The sequence below is a fragment of the Branchiostoma belcheri genome, unplaced genomic scaffold, assembly GCF_001625305.1.
Source record: "Branchiostoma belcheri isolate BF01 breed outbred unplaced genomic scaffold, Haploidv18h27 scaffold1, whole genome shotgun sequence".
Lineage (NCBI taxonomy): Eukaryota > Metazoa > Chordata > Leptocardii > Amphioxiformes > Branchiostomatidae > Branchiostoma > Branchiostoma belcheri.
This window is the reverse complement of record NW_017802379.1, coordinates 9,306,920-9,320,935: the sequence shown is the minus strand read 5'-3', so window position 1 is coordinate 9,320,935 and position 14,016 is coordinate 9,306,920. Positions and strand designations below refer to the sequence as shown.

Here is a 14,016-nt window from a genome sequence, read left to right as displayed (position 1 = left end):
GTGTTAATCAAGTTAAATCCCAACAGCCAATCAGCAAGAAGTATAGAGGAAAGCTGCATGCCTATTGGTTGATGCCCTGCATTCCATTGTGATGACTCATGCCCAGACGTGGTAAACACGGCACACTAACACAGTAATACATTTGCTATAACACAGCCAAAAAACTCAAATAAAACCATTCTAAAAGCCTGTATCACAAAAATTTAAAAAACGCCTAGGGGTATTTGCCCACTGTACCTCCATACCAAATTTCAGGACCTTAGGCCCTAAAATGAAGAAGCTGAATCCATTTAAAAAATGGCAGGAGAAGAAGAAGAAGAAGAAGGAGGAGAAGAAACATCAGAAAAAGCAATATGGGTTCACCACCACTTCGTGGTGTGGTGAACCCATAATGATAAGCTAATGTAATCACACCAGGATGAGCGTCTAAACCTTTATGTGCTGTACTAGGTTATTCCTCGTCTCGTTTGAACCAAGTTTTAAAGAATCTTCCATTTTTAAAATACACGCTGTTTTCCGTTGGGGATTTAATTTCCTTCACACCTACATGTACCAGGCTGGTGCATGAATTGCCTATTCTATATAGCTGATTCTTGGTCTCTCTCGGCTTCTTCTTCCCTTTGTAGGCTACTAAAAGACTATGGGTAGATGCTACAGCTTCAGGGTGGCTCATGTTTATATGAGCAACCGGTTTGTTTCCTTCTGCGTGACCTTATTTTCGCAGTAGCTGGTTAATTTCGGCACAGCTGCTCGTGAACTAGTGGGTTACATCTAGAGGCCGTCTTACCCTGACTTGCAGAGTTTGTCAGACCGAGGAAGTTGGACAGCCTCCTCCACAGCTCCCGCAGGATCTCCTGATGTTCCTGAGGCGGCGTGTAACCTCTCATCACCACGAGTGCATCGTTGATGATGGCCATTAGGATGTTGATAATGACGATGAAGACGATGCACAGATAGGTGTACAGGAACAGCGGCCCAATGATCCTGCTGGCGCTTAAGATTTCATTGAATTCAAAATACCCGAGAGCACATACGAAGAGACTCTTCCCTGAGGCAGCTATCGTAGAGTATCCCTGTAAATACGTTCACACAATACATTTGTAGTCTTGCAACTAGTCTTCGTTAACCAAACTTGACTTCCGTTAAATCCTGATGGCATTGGCCGCATTGTTACTAGCACTGTTTAGTTTACTTGTTTGTTTCTCCTGGCTATAGACAAAATATAAACCATGTGATGATGGCACCCTGGGAGCCTGCCCATATTTCGGTACCAAACATTTTTGCATAGATCGGCACTTGACGAAGACACCAGTACAGCGTGGCGCTGATGATCTAAATTGTCTACCAAAAACGAAAACAATAATGCATCCACACCTGTATTTTGAGTCCAAAGACTAAATGTCCCAGCTGCACAAATGAGAGAAACAGGAAGGTGAAGTAAACGGCGAAGCCTGTAACCTCTGGCGCCATGCGCCGCATTGACGTCATCAACACAGACAACATCGGGTTGAAGCGGAGGAGGCGAAGGAACTTGAAGATGTTGATGAAGGCGACGGCGGCCACCGTCCAAACAAACGCCTGGTTCCACAAGACCGCCTGGTCGAAGCTGATGAATTTTGATGAATCTAAAAAAAATTTAAAGGAAGATCTAGAGTTGATTTGAATAATGGACAGTGGTTGTCAGAGACATCTATGAGTATGAAAGCTGTTGTCTGTCTATATGCCCCATCAATGTATGACACATATCTACAAATCTAAAAACCAATGAAAGAAAATCAATGATGCTTTACAAAAAAAATTATTACCACGATGATGGAGAAGCTTATCCAGAGTTTTCCTCGACGTTATGTAGTCTACAGCAAAAACGGCAACGGCGCCGAAACAAACCAGAATGTTGACAATCTCGAGAAGGTTCCACGGTTGCAGGCAGTAGCTTCTCCCTTGTTCCTTCATCAGTTTTACTTCCCTGTACAGCGTGTAGAGGAAACAGACCACATACAGGATGTGCAGGGCCATGAGGATGTATCCAGCCGTGCCGACGAACCGATGTAAGCGGTAGGTCCACACAGAGTGGGACGGCACCGCCCCTCCCGTGTTGAGAAACTCCACCATGTACGAGATCGTGCTGAAGAAGTTGACATTGGCGTTGTACACCGTGAACTCGACAATGACGGCGCGCGTATAGCGGTCAATCCAGCCGGCTTCCTTCAGGTCAGCGATGACTGCGAGGGCAGCAGCTTTGTTCCTGCCGACTCCGGTAACGTAACCTCCCGAGCCGTACGTGGCAATGGCTCCCATCGCGGGGAGCTCGTCACCAGACCCGGGGAGGTGGTACGTCCAGGGCGACGGCTTGGAGACATCATCCGAAGAATTGGAGGAGGCGAGGGGTGTCCATCCGGTCAGAAAGTCTCGCGTTTCCTCGTCTGAAAAGGAGTTCCCGCTGTTGCATTCCCGACTCATGTAAAGGCTGGTGTACCGCCGGGGAAAGTCACAGGGTCCTTAGAGTGGATGGATACAAAAAGAAGTTTCAAATTTATACAGATACGTTGTGAACACATATCAAGGAATTGGGCATATGGCTACATGGAAGCCTGGGTTTTTTAAACGCAGGTAAATATTCATGTCCTGCGTATTTTCTTGTCAATTCAACTCGTTTTCTCAAATTAATATCAATATCGGTTCATGAAAAAACACCATGCAAAACTGATTTGATATATTCGTATCTTTACACAGGTGGCATGAGCCACTTATATGCATCCAGTGTACTTCCAGAATGCAGAAGGACTTGTATCCTTACTTGGTTTGACTCGTATCTGCCTGTAGCGTGCAGCTCCGATCCTGTAAGAAGTGGTGTCACTGATGAAAAGCTTCCGTCTCCAGCCGAGCCTCTCACTGTTGTAATGGTTTTCCTGGAACAGACCCGGAATAAGGACGTCGCCCGCCCACGTCCAATAGTCGTCCGCTGTACTGATCTGTGAACGAAGAGTCAGACTGTTATCTCTGAAAAACCACTCACTCACGCAGACGTGCAGTATACATGTATACGTTTACGAATGTCTGGCTGTGTGCATACGTACGCGTGCACATGTGTGTGCACGCGAAACTGACCTCATTAAAATCCGACTGGAAGAGGTCTCCTATAGTGTTGTAGGCGTGGTGAGAGTAGACGTTTGTGCCACTATTCACCAACAAAAGCAGAATCATCACAAACACGAAGAACCCGGCAACCTCCTGAATCACACTGTCTGCCTTTTTTCTGGTGTCTTCTCTTTCCTGTCGCACTTTCTGTGATTTCTCCGTCTGGTCATGCTTAAGCAGAACTTGCCGCAACTGTTGTTTGGTCACTGGTGGAAAGAAAGAATGACAGGACTGCAAAATATTGTCGATATCTCAATTCAAAGACATTAATGTAATACTATGTGACCATGGGAAATTATTATCCATATTTAGCTTAACTTATCACATGAAGACTAAACAATGTGCACCGTACCTCTCGTGGTCGCCCTGTGAGATACCCAGGCAAACAGACTCTCTGATTGATTGGAATCCTCCACGTCAGCGTGTTGTAGGACGACGTCATCCCGCATCGATAACACCGCGACTTTCTTACAGACATAGGAGACCAGGGCAGAGACAGCCAGGATCTGCGGGGTAGGCATGTCAACGATATTTGCGGAAGCTACCACCAACACACGGAATTATAAGAGGAATTATAGAGTAATTATAACATTTGCAATGCCATGAAAAGAACGTCACGGACAGACAGATTTTAAGTATGAAATTTAGTTTTCTGTCTTGATCTGGTCCCTTCGAGATAATAAGGGGCTCCTCTGCACTAAAGGTTTCCTCTGGTTGCAAGTCCCAGTGACATGATGGCACGATAACAGAAAGCTCATACCTTGCATGGCTCCACAACAAGGACATCTTGAACGAAGGACATCAGGAACGTCTTCAGCCACGCGTTTGCCTTCTCAGTTCCCCATTCCAGGCTGTAGAGAATAGTAAAGAACGCCGATACGCAACAGCTGAGGACTAGGATCGACCAAGCCACGAACACAAACCAATGGGGAAGAAACCGGGAGGAAGACCGCGTTTTCAACACCATAGTCCTGATGTCTTCCTTCCCTGCGACATTCACGGCATTCTTGGCCGGTTGCTGCTTTTCTCTGCACCGGTTGAAGAGCTGGACGAGGAGCACGTTTACGGGAAGGACGCACAATGACGTCATCGTGCTGACGTATAACTCGTGAAGCGTGAAGGAGACTATCCCAAGATTCACCGCGTTATTCTGCTCCAGGCTGTCTTCCGTTCTGTACCACATGGCGTTGGCAATCATGGTGGTGTAAACGACACACAGTCCACAGGACAGGCGTTGGACCCGACTGAAATGGCTGACATTGGGACAGAACAAGATGGAGAGCCAGATGTGCTCATTTTTAAAACTGTCGACGGCCTTTGTAGTGAAAAGATGGAAGGATGACAAATCTTGTTCTGTTGCAGCTGGAAGAATCCGGCTGATTCTACCATCCCCGCGGTCCAGCGATAGCCACTGGTCACACAGGAAACTGTTTCTGTAAACCACGACAAAAAAACTTTGAATTCATGGTACTAACTGGGTACTGAGCACGGATCACGCGGATTGTTTGACAGTAGCTTGGCTAAGTTGCGAAGTTCGATTCTGGCAGACGCACAGGTCTGATTGTCAGATTGAACCATTTTTTCTTGTCCTTTTGGTTCTTACATTTCCCGCGTTGTTTTTTTGTACAACGTAGTGATATCAAATGTTTATAATTTGTACGTGCAAATAACACCATGAGCCATATGCCATCGTGTGTAGTGTGTGGTTTAATGAAGCATTGCTCAATTGTGCTTACGTTTCTCCGGATTGTAGATCTCGCACGATGACTTTATCTAACTTCCAAGCCTTGCCGCTGCCCCCCTGGTTGTCGTGCCAGATTTGAAGCCGAAGAAGGTCGCCCAGACTTTCTTCAACAGCCAGCAAGAAGATGTCCACGCCGCCGGCCTGAAAGGTCTAAAGTGGATAATGGTAGATATGCTTAAAGATAAAAAAAAAAACAATACCTACAGCAGTTTCATGTGATGCAAATCAAGAACAAATCCTTCCTACTGGTTGTCTAGAGTCAACAACCATAAAACGTCCAGCTGAATCTTTACCTCTGGGCTTTGCTTGAACACCCTGACTCCGGTACTCCCCTTATCCCCAAGCAATGCAAACCCCACATTGGACTTTGTTCCAGACCCTCTGGCGTAACTGGTGTAGACGGACATCTTGTAATAGTACCTGTCAGTCGAGCGGTTGTCGGGTAGGCCATGGACAATCAACTGTTAAAAACAAGTTGTTAAGAAACTTTAAATCTGTAGAAGGAATTTGGAATAATCAGCAAACAAAATGACCGGCGTCCCTTTCCATTAAGAGTAGAGTAAAGATCGTCATAACCTTACCTTCTTCACACCTGCTTTGTCGACCTTCCATAGAAACATGACCCCGACTAAGTACAAGGCTAATGTCGTCAGAACGGCAGCGAGGACCCCTGCGTTGTTCCCTATGTCCGTGAACTTGTCGAACACGGTGGTCAGGTCGATCGTGTTCGGTGCGGTGAAGAAGCCAGTCCCGAACGCCGTCATGTGGTTGCAGGCGCAGACAGTCGCAGTGATGGTGGAGGTAGGGTGGACCTGTCGAGACGGAACAGGTGTCATGGTTAAGTTTCATACCCTGATTTTCGACCAAGTCTTTGGTCTTCCTCGGACCAAGAAAATTTCGTTCTGTCTTCGCGTATATCAGAACACCATCTATGTTAAGACTAAACTGTTATAGGCTCTAAGTACAGTTGCCCAACCACCCTAGAAGCAGGGGTAGCGCAGTAATATGTAGTAAAGACTGCACATTTGGCAATTACGTGTTGATTACAAACTAGCACCCTAATCGACCACATGAAAGCAACGACCACATTGACACAAAGGACCATGGCCAATAGATCAGATCTTACTCTACACCCGTCGGGTAGCCAGATCTCTGCGTCCTCCGCCCAATAACGGCAGCTCAGACGCCAAACCTCCAGGCTGTAGAACTGCGTCCCATTCACGTCTGACTTGTCAGCGGGGTCCACAACAAAGACGCCGTCTTCGACTACATCTTGGTACACATCCTCCAGACCTAAGTAAATGTGAACACCACCACCTGTCATCATCATCATCATCATCATCACCATCACCATCATCACCATCATCATCACCACCACCATCATCATCACCATCATCATTATCACCATCATCATCATCACCACCACCATCATCAACATCACCACCATCATCATCATCACCATCATCATCATCACCATCACCATCATCAACATCATCATCATCATCACCATCATCATCACCATCATCATCACCACCACCACCATCATCAACATCACCATCATCATCCTCATCATCATCATCATCACCATCAACATCATCATCATCACCATCATCATCATCACCACCACCACAATCATCATCATCACCATCATCATCATCACCATCATCAACATCATCATCATCACCACCACCATCATCATCACCATCATTATCATCACCACCACCATCATCAACATCACCATCATCATCACCATCATCATCATCATCACCACCATCATCATCATCACCGCCTTCATCTCTCTCTCTCTCCATTTCTGTCTCTATAAACATATTTGTAAATAATATACAAGTAGTGTACGTTAGTAAAAAAATTCTTAACCAGCAACTTCTACTCCGACTGTGTATTTCCTGTGTGATTCCTTCCTGACACAAAAAACGCGACAGACTGAGCTCGGGTGCGCCATGTCGTGAGAATGTCGGTTTCCAGTCCTGCCACCGGAAACAGACTTCACAGTTTTTACTGTGGGCCAGGCCGCCTCCTCTCCCGAACACGGATATCCTGGAACTCCTATTCAGGGCGGTAACTTGGACGATGAACGCGTCATCTTCGTCTGAAATGTTGAACACGTGCTGCACCACGCTCTCATTTCCCGTGGAATCCACTCCGTGAAGCAGTCCGCTGGAAGGGAGATCTCCGTCGGTGGCAATGGTGATCAGGATGTCGTCTTCTGTGTCCTTGATGTCCCCAATGGACGTGGTCGATGGGATCAAGGAGACGTCGTGCACGCCAGAGTTGATGATGTTTGAGTTGTTTCCCCAGGTGAAAGGGTTGTCATGGTAACTGATGACCTGGGGAGAAACCAAGAGACGCTCGAACCATAGGCGCTAGGCCACCAAGTTTTTGTTGAAATGATCTATATTGTTTTGTAAACTATTAAAAAAATATTTACATGTTATGTTGTGTCTACTTACTCAGTCCTTTGCCTTCACAAAACGCAAAGAATGAACACGGTCCGTTGAAAGATTCCCGAGAATCATACACTGAACACATAACATCGTGTGCATGGTCCGTTGAAAGATTCCCGAGAATCATACACTCAACACATAACATCGTGTACATGGTCCGTTGAAAGATTCCCGAGAATCATACACTCAACACATAACATCGTGTACATGGTCCGTTGAAAGATTCCAGAGAATCATACACTGAACACATAACATCGTGTACACGGTCCGTTGAAAGATTCCCGAGAATCATACACTCAACACATAACATCGTGTACACGGTCCCTTGAAAGATTCCCGAGAATCATACACTCAATACAAACACCGTGAACTCAGTCTACAACCTGACGAGTGACGAGGATTCCAAAGAATCATACCGAACAAATACCGAAGTCTCCCGAAGATTGCCGAGTCCCGAACGGCGACTTCCGAACGCTTTATCTTGGTTAGGTACTAGTTATACACATATAACATATGGAATATATAGAATACATATATCATATATTGAATTAAAGTGTAAACCACAGGACAAGCGTGGAATAGACTCAATGTGTAAACCACAGGACAAGCGTGGAATAGACTCAATGTCCTATATAATAAGGTGTCACATACCTTGGTGTCAACAAACCGGGGCACAAAGCCTTTAAACACTTTTTCAGCAGAAGGAAAAGCGATGTTCACTCGTGTGCCGTTCAGCCGATGACCTGCCAGATCCTTTCCGCGCATTCTGTGTACCTGCAGGCTGAGTCTGTCGGAGTCTATGCGCACTCCGGGGCCGCCGGGTGTCAGCTGTCTTCTCAGACGGTCCGCCATGTTGTCTAGTACCTCACGACCTACTCCAACGACGGCGCGTTTCTGACAATCATATGAGAGTTTTTACCAAAGGCAGAGATAATGTAGATCATCGTGAAACGCAGTGTCTATTTCTTTCATTAATTTTTTAGCAATTCAGCTTGAAATATCATAAGACACACAGATTAGACTGACAGAATTATAAAAAAAAATCGAAACGAAAATATCTTAACATCTCATATCTAAGTAATCTACCTTTTGGTCACTTTCCTCCTTTTCCTGCCGCTCCTGATCTGCTCGTTCTTCGGGTGACAAGAAGTCATCATTCCTGGTAGGATCGTCGTCAGCCTGACCAAGTGCTTCATGGAAGAGGTGTCCAACGGAGCGTAACATATCTGAATCACAACCAAACCTGGTTACAGGAGTGTATACACAACTCACGACGGTGGACTTTTAATGACCCAAATTCGTCGCACGATTGTCGCACGATTACAAACTTAGTGAATTCTTGGAATAGTCATGCAAATGTGTACAACATTCGGCTGCCTTGTTACGGAAAGGCTTGCTATACAAATTAACTGACCAGATTTCTCAGGGCTTTTTTTAAACTCTATACTTAGGCCATGTTGATTTGATCATATGGATGACATCCTCCGGGAGCCCCAAAACTGATGCGAGCGTGCGAATAAAAAAAACGTTTTGCAAAAAAAAAAATTTCTTTTCATTATGAAATCTACGTGGTCATGAGGGTTGAGCAAATGGCACAGAATATGGTTTGGCGAATAATCTAGTCTTCAAGTTCATTTCTTTACAATTTCGTCTTTTTTCGTTTGATTTTGGCATTCTACGACATTGGTATAGTTTTTATTAATTTTTTTTGTAACTTATGGTATATTTTTGCTCATTGTGCAACTGTTTTGTACGATTTACAGTATGGTTGAAAACTTTTTTTTTGGAAACGGCCGAAAATTCATGCTCGCGCGGATGTCATCTATATAATCAAATCAACATGGCCTTAGTGCTATAAAATGGAACGACCAGATTTCCAACATCAAAACATTAACGTACATCCTATAGTACAGGACCGACATGTGCCACAACTTCATCAAATCTGCGGCTGAATCCAACCTGTTTCTTGGATCTCCATACCATCTTACCTGTACTGGTGCGCGTGATGTTTTGCGTCGTCACTTTTCTCCCAAGTACGTCGTTCAGGTTGTCCAGAACAGTGAGGTACATAAGCTTTAGATACAAACAGGGTTGAAGGAAACAACATGAAGAAGACCTTGCTTCACGATAAAACTACATAAGCTAAAGACGTTTTGCCACATTTACTGAAACATTCAAACCTGACCACTATCCATCAAACAAACGTCCAAAAAACGTCAAAGACCAAAGGTAGACAGGAAACGAACCTGTTCTTCCACTGACTTGTTACTACACTCTCTGATGACAGCTTCACATAACTGGCCAAGGACGCTTGCAGCGTTTGCGGTCTGCAGACGCTCTGATGCAATCTTCAGTGTATCCAAGGCTTGTCTGCAGGTCTCTTGCACCGAACCTGTGGCCATGTTGATGCTTGCCGGTTGCCTCACTACGGCAAGTGCTTCTACGAGCGCCACAGGATCCGCTGACGCGATGTCAGTGACATCCACGGCATCAATGGCTGGGATGGCGAGACCCTCGACCATCAGCGGCGGGAAATCAGCCTGAAACGACACGAGGTTTCGTGAGGTCCAGGACTACATGAAAATATCTCACAGTATGGATTAAATTGACATTGAGTATGATAATCATACTACCTGTAGTGTATGCTCGTCGTCAGTGCCCAGTCCGTCGGAAGGATCTGAAACAAAACATAAATTATAGCCTTTTTTGTCGGTCAGGGGTTTCCTGTCTTTCGAAAGTACTGTAAATGTTCTTACATAACAATGGGATAAACTACTTTTCAAACTACAGTTTAACTGCCCACAGCATGTCGCATTTGCGGTCAATCAACTCATAAACCAACCGTCGCCCTCGTCACCGGAACTGCTGCTGACGCCAGACTCTTGCTCGGGGTTTTCGCTTCCCCACGACTCGTATCTTTCGCTTTCCGGCGATCGTGGTACAAAGCCTCCAAACCCGTCGTCACTTAGCACCTCCACATCGGTATCGCTTTCCTGGTCTGAGTAGGAACAGGATTTTATCAAAAATAGAGAAGAGATCCTGTAGATAGATCCTGTAGATAGAGACGTATCATGGAAATGTAACACTTGTTTCTTCTCTACCTGCACCCAAGTAATATAACTTGCATTTGGCCCATGTAGGGCGTGACTATGCAATAAAGTTCATTGTCATTGTCATTTATGGATAATACCTTGTCAGCAAACTTAGAGCGAGGACTCAATGTAGAGTTTTGGCTACAATACTATTAGTATTCGTTTCTCAAACTGTACCTTCAAACGACAGTCAAGCTGACCGTACCTTGCAGGTCGCCCATGGACTCCGTATCCGGTATGGAGCTCTCTGTAGTATGCCGTGCCCGTGTGGATAACGACATAGTGACTAGAACAAACGCTGTTGTTTTTTGTTAGTTACATGAGCCTAGATTATCAAAGTTATGGCACACTTTCGATATTCAATTAATGAGTACATGATTATAAGCGAAAGTATGCGAAGTAGTAAAACACAATGCAAGATTGATATGCGTAGTTAACTATAAAGGACACACTTGCTCTCAAAGTAACATCAACAAAGATGTCAACAATGGGTAGTTATAGGAAGCATTGCTCTCACTCANCCGGAACTGCTGCTGACGCCAGACTCTTGCTCGGGGTTTTCGCTTCCCCACGACTCGTATCTTTCGCTTTCCGGCGATCGTGGTACAAAGCCTCCAAACCCGTCGTCACTTAGCACCTCCACATCGGTATCGCTTTCCTGGTCTGAGTAGGAACAGGATTTTTATCAAAATAGAGAAGAGATCCTGTAGATAGATCCTGTAGATAGAGACGTATCATGGAAATGTAACGCTTGTTTCTTCTCTACCTGCACCCAAGTAATATAACTTGCATTTGGCCCATGTAGGGCGTGACTATGCAATAAAGTTCATTGTCATTGTCATTTATGGATAATACCTTGTCAGCAAACTTAGAGCGAGGACTCAAGGTAGTGTTTTGGCTACAATACTATTACTATTCGTTTCTCAAACTGTACCTTCAAACGACAGTCAAGCTGACCGTACCTTGCAGGTCGCCCATGGACTCCGTATCCGGTATGGAGCTCTCTGTAGTATACCGTGCCCGTGTGGATAACGACATAGTGACTAGAACAAACGCTGTTGTTTTTTGTTAGATACATGAGCCTAGATTATCAAAGTTATGGCATACTTTCGGTATTCAATTAATGAGTACATGATTATAAGCGAAAGTATGCGAAGTAGTAAAACACAATGCAAGATTGATATGCGTAGTTAACTATAAAGGACACACTTGCTCTCAAAGTAACATCAACAAAGATGTCAACAATGGGTAGTTATAGGAAGCATTGCTCTCACTCACTGGTAGGTTCTGTGGATGGCACGCCTGTAGGTGCTGATGTCTGCTGCTCGGTAGCCGATTCTGGGGTGGACGAAAAACAGTGAATGCTAATGTCCATTTTGATGTGACATCATCCTTATAGCATTGTCAAGACTCCCCCCGTACAATTATAGGGTTATCAAGGGTTTGAAATACGACAAAATTTACGGAAGCTCTTGTACAGTACATAAACAGGACAATTAACAATGAACGTGATACTGTATTTTTTTTCACGGTACTTTTATTTATGTTCACGGTTTTCACTGCCACTTCTGCACCGTGAACTTATCATTGCAGTTAACAAACAAATAATTCCTGAACTTTCTTTTTCCTCCATCTGTCACCACCGTGACTAGCCTGGGTTCCAGACCCATAGCACACTAGTACTGGACACGAAGTATGCTCACTGAGATACCTTGTGTCCAGTTTGCTATGTGTCTGGAACCCAGGCTACACCGTGACTAGTTCCGTGAACATGTCCATTTTTCTCACACCGTGAAATTTTGCTACCGTGAACTAGAGCTGTGTACCGGTACGCAGTACCGATACTGTACCGGTAAAATTGATTAGGTACAGGTCCAAAATACCTAATCCCTCAGTACCGGTACTGTACCTAAACAATTTCACACCAATTTTATGCCTATTTGTGTAAATAGCTGGTTAACAATGGGTCCCTGTGTAAGGACAGTGTGTTCATGAAAACAAAAACATATATATAGCCTATATTTTATCTGAGCATTCGCCATAAACAAAGAATAAACCTTAACTATCAAGTTTATTTATGTTGTTTTTTTTGTTATTGAAGGAGTTCAGAAGAGCATATTAAAATTGGTCGAATTGTTCAGGTACAGGTTCAGGTCCGGACCTGTACCTAAACCTGTGTACCTGTACCTGTACCTAAAATTTGTTTAGGTACACAGCTCTACGTGAACATAAAGTAACCTGTTATCCAGGGAACAGCCACACCGTCACTAACGCCAGCCGGACCGACGGCATAGAGCTTGGCGACATAAGGTTGAAGAGGGATCAGCCCTGTTACATCTGTGGTTGTTAGATTGTTGCTTAGGGAAATGTTTACAGCTTCCGATGGAGCATCGGCCGGTATGAGCTCCAGCACGTACGCGGCAACCTCGCCGCCTGGTGCCGCCCACATCAGGGTAGCTGAACGGTCCGTCACGGCTACCACGTGGAAATCAAGTGGAGGGTCTACAACTGTGATGAGAGGGTAAATGTAAGAAGAATTGGAAGATTTGAAACTTTTATGAAGTATTTTATGTTTTTTGCCAGCCTGTAGAGAAACCGCTTTGAACTGCCATCCGACCTTCCTGTTAGTTTGCGGTTATATAATTTCCTCTCGCTTCTCTGTTACACTACTATTCTCAAATAACTACGGAAATGAATTAGTAACAAGTAACTAAATCTACTACTACTACTACTACGTCTTCTAGATAAGTTCCCTTGACACACGTTTTCGTTACCTACCAGACAGAGTGTATTGCTGGAGACTAGCGGCGTTACCCACAAATTCTGCAGTAATGGCTGTTATGGTCACGTTGTATTCGACCCCTGGCAGCAGCCCTCGTAAATGCACTTCCGGGCGATGCACGTACAACTGGTCGATTTCCTGGCTGTCCATCCGATGAAATGTCACTCGATACCCGATCACTAAAGACGACGTGACGTTCCAGGTGAGGTAAAACCCTTCCTCTGTCACCAGCGAGACCGTCAAGTTGTGAATCTCGTCCTTTCCTGCGTCTAGCAAATCATATGATCCAAACATCTCAATTTTGTCAACTGTGCGTGTGTGACTGGCCGATTCTGTACATTCCTTTTCCTACTGGCCTCCCGTAAGGCAATATGAATATAACAGGAAGTTGAGGACATAAAATGAGGCAAACGTTGTATCATTCGCTTCCTCCTAACCTGCGGGAGACTATTTGGCCTCCAATTTGACCCTCCTGTCAGTCTGCGGTTACACAATTTCCCCCTCACTTCCTGTCACCCAAATGGCTACGGACACATAAACACACACACACACCGAAAACAGATCAAACACAGAGGCAATAAGGTCTTACCTTGTAACATTATGGTCCGTGAGTAAGATAGGTAGATGTGGCTTCGTGGCGTCATGAGGTATATCTCCAGCAGGTATGAGACTTCCAATTCAATATCGGTGAAGTTGAACATTTCTGTGGCCCATGAAACATTCCAACTGGTTGTCAAACCGTCCCTAAGATTTGTCTGTGCAACAAACACAGAGCTACGGAAAACATTTGAAAGG

At 44.8% G+C, this 14,016-nt stretch overlaps 1 protein-coding gene and 1 pseudogene across 1 annotated transcript in view; both read right to left on the bottom strand.

Annotated features, from left to right (window-relative positions):
* LOC109471590 overlaps positions 1–566 on the bottom strand; it is a 3,464-nt pseudogene extending 2,898 nt beyond the window's left edge.
* Positions 567–731: 165 nt separating this feature from the next.
* LOC109471494 overlaps positions 732–14,016 on the bottom strand; it is a 40,800-nt gene continuing 27,515 nt past the window's right edge. Inside the window, 23 exon segments of the mRNA XM_019770867.1 lie at positions 732–1,073; positions 1,375–1,625; positions 1,809–2,483; positions 3,114–3,344; positions 3,491–3,644; positions 3,899–4,571; positions 4,875–5,032; positions 5,176–5,343; positions 5,464–5,694; positions 6,009–6,175; positions 6,761–6,787; positions 6,790–6,831; positions 6,834–7,230; positions 7,999–8,241; positions 8,434–8,573; positions 9,336–9,420; positions 9,666–9,887; positions 9,981–10,024; positions 10,190–10,345; positions 10,636–10,725; positions 12,702–12,941; positions 13,218–13,484; positions 13,811–13,995. Of these exon segments, the coding sequence (XP_019626426.1) occupies positions 732–1,073; positions 1,375–1,625; positions 1,809–2,483; positions 3,114–3,344; positions 3,491–3,644; positions 3,899–4,571; positions 4,875–5,032; positions 5,176–5,343; positions 5,464–5,694; positions 6,009–6,175; positions 6,761–6,787; positions 6,790–6,831; positions 6,834–7,230; positions 7,999–8,241; positions 8,434–8,573; positions 9,336–9,420; positions 9,666–9,887; positions 9,981–10,024; positions 10,190–10,345; positions 10,636–10,725; positions 12,702–12,941; positions 13,218–13,484; positions 13,811–13,995 (5,188 nt within the window).